The following is a 7270-nucleotide window of genomic DNA, read 5'->3' as shown; positions in this document are numbered from 1 at the left end:
AAGAGCAGGCAATGCTCTTAACCTCTGAGCCATCTCTGCAGCCCCACCCTTCCTAATCTTGTGACCCTTTAATACAGTTTCTCACATTGTGGTGATCCCCAAACTATAAAATTATTTTTGTTGCTACTTCTAACTGTAATTTTGCTATTAACGGTGTCTCAATTGCTAAGACCATCAGAAATGTGTTTTCCAGTGGTTGAGAACCTCTTCTCTATGGGTCAAGGGTCACCTTCCAAGAGATACGGACACAGGCAGACACACACGCAAACGTGCACACCCCTCCAATTTCAACAACAGATGATGTTCTATAGCTAACAGTCTGTATGCAGGAGAGTGGCTCGTCCCCAGTTGGAAGCAGTGTCACAGTGCCCCAGCGTATCTCAGATTGTGACCACAGAGAACACAGGAAATGTTCCAGGTAAAACATTAATTGCTATTGAAATAAACCAAAGAATATAACTGCATTCCCTCATCAGCATGGAAATTCTGCCGTTATTTTTAAAAGTACTTCTTGGCAGAAGGAAACAGGAAGAATGGGAAAAAAATGGCCATCAGAAACCCCAAGTATCGAGGGAGGGCTAGAGAAAGAGAGCTCGGCAGTGAAGTGTGCACTGCTCTTGTAGAGAACCCAGAATCAGTTCCCAGCACCCACATGGCTGCTCCCTTGAGCACATCTAACCCTAGTTCCGGGAAATCTGGAGTCGGCCCCTGGGGGTTATGTGCATGGACAAACCTTATGCAGTACAAAGACACAGTCTTTTTAAAAAGGAAAAGAAAACCTAGACAAATAGATAAACCCTAGACCAATCATTATACCTCTGTGGTCTCACTGTCCTTGCAGTCAGATTTAGCCAGCCCCAATCTTCAAAAATTACAAGTAAAGAAAAACTGAACTGGTTGTTGGTTATGAAAGACTTGATCACCAAAAATGCAAATGACAGATTCAAGCTCATGCGGGAGGCTCTGAGTCTCCATACACACTTCCTCCCTTTAAGTCACTGTCTTAGGAAAACCAGGCTTTTTGGGGTTTCAGTCCTGGAGCAGGAGTACCTAAAGCCCCACAAGGAGGTGACTGGACCTGTGCACCCTACAGATACCAAGTTACTCCTCTAGTTCTGGGCAGAAAGGCCCCTGGAGGTATCAAGATCTTCCATGAGCATTACAAATTGAAAGACGCATTTACCAGATATAACTGGAAAATGCAACAGGACCTGAACCAGATTTAGGTACTTCTGGCAGTACTTTTCACTGATCTACAGAGTCACACAGTTGGTTTAGTGTGAGGAATAACATGTCAATACAAGGTGTCAGTGCCTGAAATGTGGCTAATCAAATAAAAGATATACTGTGCACCCACATCTCACAAACTGAGGAAAGGGTTAACACACTTAACTAAGAAATTTTTTATTGATATAAGTTTTTGTTTTGCTTTTGTTTTGGGGAGGGATTGTTTTTTGAGACAGGGTTTCTCTGTGTAGCCCTGACTGTCCTAGAACTCACTGTGGACAAGGCTGACCTCGAACTCATAGATCCGCCTGCTTCTGTCTCCTCAGTACTGAGATTAAAGGCGGGTCCCACTATGACCTGCTTTGATACGATACTCTGAACAACAGTTCCAGAATTAACTTTATATCTCTCTAAATTTTTAAAACCTAACAAGGCTGGGCGGTGGTGGCATACACCTTTAATCCCAGCACTCAGAAGACAGAGGCAGGTGGATCTCTTGTGAGTTTTGTGGCCAGTCTGGTTTACAGAGCGAGTTGCAGGACAGGCTGCAAAGCTATAGAGAAACCCTGTCTCAAAAAAAAACAAAAAAAAAAAACAAAAAAAAACAAACTAACAATAAATTTTTAAAAGCATACATAGGGTTTTCATCTCAGCTCTTAGTATTTGGGCTGATCCTGCATTTGCCTTGTACAATGTCTGGGAAATCTCCCTCACTACTATGTCCCAAAAAGCTGATCACAATGAGAGCTACTAAAGAAAAAAAAATGTACTGCGTTATCTCACAGGCTAACAGTCCTTCTACCTAACACCTACAGTGTTGGTCTCTGGGGTAGTACATCCAGCAGGGAAAGCAGATGATTGGCATAATGGCTCCACATTATGAGAGCCAGAGAATATTCAAATCTAAACGTTCTGAATTAAAATAGCAAATTCTTTTAAACACATTATGCAGTTTCCCTACGACATACAATAGAATCAAGCAATCTTCTCTGGCTATAATTACTGAAGAAAAGAATAGAGCAGTTAGGATATTTGTTCTCATTTTCACCCATTATTACAAAATTAACCCCTGCTATTTTCAGAGAGATGTCAAAGCTCTCTATACTTTATAGAGTTCTAACCTGCATTCTGAGCCTTTCATCTTAAATAGTAAGGTTTGTACCGAGAAAAATTATAAATATGTGGGAGGCTAAGACAGAGTTGTGATCATTTCAAAGTCAGCCTGGGCTGTAGATAGAGGGAGACCTCGGCAGGGAGAGGAAGACAGGTGTGGGGGTGTCAGATTTTAATCCCAACATTTGGGAGGCAGAGGCAAACTGAGCTCAAATGCCAGTCTGATCTATAGGGCAAGTTCCAGGACAGCCAAGGTTACAGAGACCTTGTCTCAAGAAGAAAAAAAATTAAATAAAATAAATAAATGGTGTGCACATGTGGTGTAAATGTGCTAAAAATAGGTACCTTTTGTTTTCTTGAGACAGGACCTCATAGAGTCCAGGCTGGCCTCAAACTCACTGTGTAGCTGTGAATGGCCGTAGACCCCTGCCCTCCATTTCCCAAGAGCCAGGACTCTACGTGTGGTCACCACACTCAGCAGCACTTGCTATTTTTTCTAAGAATCCATGAAAGCAATGAGCAGTCACATCTACATTCTTCAAGGATGAAATGCCTTCTTTGAAAGCAATAATCAACAGATTTTCCTGTTTCTTTATTTGCTTGCCAAGTAAAACCAAAGGAATCTTTTGCTTGCTATTGATTTACACTTCTCTAAAACTCAACATATTATTATTATTATTATTTTAAATGGGCTTTAGAACATATCGGTAGAAAGCTAAGTTAGAACTAAGAATTAGAATGCCATTTAGCCCACCTCTCAAAATCTAGAAACTTAAATGATGTTATGCCAAAAGTCTAGCACTCTGAATAACCAGGGTACTACCGTGATATGGGATTCCCCTCTGTATGCTGTGAATACCATTGTTTAATAAAGAAACTGCCTTGGCTTATTGATAGGGCAGAACTTAGGTAGGCAAGGAAAGCTAAACTGAATGCTGGGAGAAAGGTAAAGTCAGAGAAGCCATGTAGCCCCACAGGACACTGAAACTTTGCCAGTAAGCCACTGACACGTGGCAATACACAGATTAATGGGGATAGGTTAAATTAAGATATAAGAGTTAGTCAATAAGAAGCTAGAGCTAATGGGCCATGCAGTGATTTAATTAATACAGTATCTGTGTGGTTATTTCAGGTCTGAGCTGCCAGGCAGCCGGGAACAAAACAAGTGGTCCCTTGCTACATGATCCCTGCCTGGGAGGACATTTTTGAGGGGCAGTGGTCTGTTTGTTTGCATTTGTGCATCTGTGTAGGTGCCTTCAGAAGTCCAGAAGAGGACAGGTGTCAGGTCCCCTAGAGCTGAATCCACAGGTGGTGTTTTTTTTTGGTTTGTTTGTTTGTTTGTTTTGGTTTTTCGAGACAGGGTTTCTCTGTGGTTTTGGAGCCTGTCCTGCAACTAGCTCTTGTACAACAGGTCCACAGGTGGTTTTTAAGTCACCTAATATGGGTGCTGGGACTGAAACTAGTTCTCGGGAAAAGTAGCAAATGGGTGTTTCTGGATTTAAGACTAGGTTTCTCTATGTATCCCTGGCTATCTTGGAACTCCATAAACCAAGCTCGTCAAACTCAGAGATCTAGCTGTCTCTGCCTCCCTAGCCCTGGGTTAAAGGCCTGGCTTTTATTTTCTTCTAATTCTTCCTGAGATTTTTCACACAAAGTAATTTGAGCATATTCCTGCCCTGCCCCCAGCTCCTCCCCTTACTGCCTTCTCCTCCCAGCCCTTCCCCCATCAAGCCCACTTGGTGTTGCCCAGCCAGTCTTGGGACTGGAATGTGGTCAGCCTATGAGGAGTCACAAAGACATTAAAGGAAACTGAGTCTCTTTTCCCCACAACTATCAAAGGCCAATCCTAAGCTAGTGGTGAGTTTTCATGTCTACCTTCCCCTGAATGCTGGGATTTCACCTGGCTGGAGCTGCAGAAAGAGCTCTCAAGTGGTCCATCTCTCCACCTTAAGCATATTATTGGAGACAAAGTCTTGCTAGGATGCAGACCAGGGTGGCTTTGAACTTGCAATGTTTGGCTTCACCTCCCAAGTGAAAGAGTTGCAGGCATGTGCAGCCAACAATATCTGGCTGCTGAAATCCAATCCCACAACTTCAACCAAGGTATCAACATGTTAAAGTTGGTCCAAGGAAATTTAGGCAGCCGTTGCTTTAGGCTGATGCTGGTATTGGCTCCCTACAATTCTTCATGCCTACAGTATCCTGGACTGCATTAGGTAGAAGCATCAGTCAAGAGGGACCTATTTCATATCCACTGACACAGACAAAAAAAAAAAAATAAATTCTTTGCACCACTCTTAAGGCAGAATTTTTAATCTTCGACAGCACACATAATAACTTACTAATGTAAAGACATTTACAGTCCTTTTCTAAAATGCTGACCTTTCAGCCAAGCTCTTGTTTCACTTTCCATTATAACTATTTTATCTGTGATTAAGACAGTGAAGTTAAACAATGACTGAGTTCACTTACTGTAACAGTCTGGCCGGCCTTCAGCACATATCTTGAGGTATATTTGTAAGTGACCGATGTGTCTCCAATTTTTCTGATCATCTCCCAGCCTCCCATTGGTTGATCCTAGTCACAAACAATATGACAAGGTTACTTTACAAATACAGAAAACTATGAAATAATCAGATCCATGAACCCATACAAGCTCCGAAGCTAAGGCCTTCGCATGATAGGCACTGAACTTTGTCCCCCCAGTAAAGAGTAACTCCATGAACACTGCACCCCACCAGGAAGGTTCTGAATTTTAAAGGGGACAAAACAGGGGGAGAGATAAAAACACAGCGAAGCCTAACCTGTCTGCATAACCAGACAGACCCTCATGACTTACAAGAAAATTGAGCCATGGAATCACAAACAAAACAACTAATGTCTGATGGCTTTCAGTTTTAAATCATACAATCTCTCGGCTGACAGAGGGAAATTTTTTTTTTTTTGTCTTCTGCATCTGGGCCAGCTTTGCCCAAAAGTAAAAATCTTTTTAAAAACTGTTACTAAGGGTTTAAAGCTAAAGAGGCAGAAAGACAGCAAAGCAATCAGGCTCCCCTCTAGGCTAGCCACGCCTCTAGGATCTGGAAATACCAAGCTACTCTGTTTCCAAGTCGTGGCCAACCAGGCCCAGAGCCCAGTCTCTGACTTACTAAACAGTCTGGTAAGAAAGGGAGTGAGCTCACAATTTTTAGCAGACCCTGAACGTTTGCTTCAAGTGACACTGCCTTCCCTGTGCTGAACTCTGCTTCCTCCAGCACAACCTACATCTTCATCTTCACAGTTTCATCATGAGAACCAGAGAGCCTAGAGTCCCGGTTCTAAACCTCAGAAATCCCTCAGTGGATTCATGTTATTACTATGTTTATATGAATCAGATAAAGAGCATTTGTTCATTAACTTTGCGAGGAAAAAGGTCCTTCAACATACCTGCCTGCACCCACATCTTTCTACAAAGCTTTTATTAATAACTGTGACTATGCCAATCTGGCTGCAGAAAACTTCTGCTTCATCTTTGGGAAAACCATCATGAAAGGGCCAAGTCTAGGCAAGAGGTCAAGCAGCTTTATAAACCAAGATTCACAAAGAAAATCTTAGGCTGGGAAGGTGATTTAATGGGTAACGGTAGTTGCCATCAAGGCTGGTAATCTGAGTTCAATTCCAGAACCCCACATGGTGGAAGGAGAGGCGACTCTCTGACCTCCATACCCAGCACACGGACACTAACCCTACACCATAAAAAGAACAAAGAAAATCTGGCATATGCGTTTAACCCCTTCACTCGGGAAACAGAGGCAGAGAGATCTCTGTAAGATTGAGGCCATCTTGGTCTACAGAGTGAGTTCCAGGATAGCCAAGTCTCAGAAAACCAAAACCAAACAAAAAAGAACAAAGAAAATCTTTAGGCCACGAAAGTCTTTAAGACGGAAGCACACACGGTGAATCACCATTGCTATCCACAGCAGTTTGCAAACCAGACCCGGGGAGATAGGTCCATCCTTTACCTGTTCAGAAGTGTTCTTCAAGCGGATAAACTTGCCATCAACATCTATCTCTTCAATGCACACATTCCCAGTGGCTGAAGCTGAGTGGGAAATGCTAACACTACTGCTCGCCTCTGACTCTTCCACGTCGACCCTCTTCCGCTTTCCTCGAGTGGTGCGGACGCTGCGACTGGACGACGCTCTGGACACGGTCACCCGGGAAGAAGGACTTGGAGAGAGCTTTAACCTGCACAGGAAGAAAAGTTCTGCCTCACTTAGGCTTTGGTCTCCACAGGCATTTCTAAAGCAAGGAATCCCTCACCATGTTAGACAAGACCAATAAATGTCTTACCTAAAGCAACATCCAGTCATGCTGGGATATTCATATCACATTACTAAAGCAATTGAGACCTCCAATTAAAGAGCCCACTTGATATTTAAAGTAATAACAATAAATGAAGATCTATTTCTAGGGTCTGGAGAGATGGTTCAGAGGTTAAGAGCACTGGCTGCTCTTCTAGTGGTCTCAAGTTCAATTCCCAGCAACCACACGGTGGCTCACAACCATCTGTAAAGAGATCTAATGGCCTCTTCTGGAGTGTAGGCATATATGCAGGCAGAACACTATTCATAATAAATAAATCTTTAAAGAAAATGTCGATTTCTATTTAAAACTGATAACGGAAAATTTCAAAGTCACCTTTTTCCTTTTTAAAAGAAATGTTTTCTTTTCCTTACAAGTGAGAGCATTTAATAATGCAATTTCATTCCATGTAATACATTTGGAAATATGTACCGAAAGACATGTAAACCACTTAGAATAGTTGTGTTATTCATGTTGGAGAATATACTATGTTTTATTCATTTTATTTTATTTATTTATTTATTTTTGTTTTTCGAGACAGGGTTTCTCTGTGGCTTTGGAGCCTGTCCTGGAACTAGCTCTGTAG

At 42.2% G+C, this 7270-nt stretch overlaps 1 protein-coding gene across 1 annotated transcript in view; it reads right to left on the bottom strand.

Moving 5' to 3' along the window:
* The window catches only part of Lmnb1 (lamin B1), a 46998-nt gene that overhangs the window by 5377 nt on the left and 34351 nt on the right, over positions 1–7270 (bottom strand). Inside the window, exons 7-8 of the mRNA XM_005356122.2 lie at positions 6342–6567; positions 4813–4917 (exon numbers count right to left, since the gene is read on the bottom strand). Coding sequence (XP_005356179.1) covers positions 4813–4917; positions 6342–6567 — 331 coding nt within the window. The remainder of the gene's footprint in view (positions 1–4812; positions 4918–6341; positions 6568–7270) is intronic.

This window comes from Microtus ochrogaster, chromosome 18 (assembly GCF_000317375.1).
Source record: "Microtus ochrogaster isolate Prairie Vole_2 chromosome 18, MicOch1.0, whole genome shotgun sequence".
In the NCBI taxonomy this organism is placed as follows: Eukaryota; Metazoa; Chordata; class Mammalia; order Rodentia; family Cricetidae; genus Microtus; species Microtus ochrogaster.
This window is presented reverse-complemented; position numbering and strand designations above follow the sequence as displayed.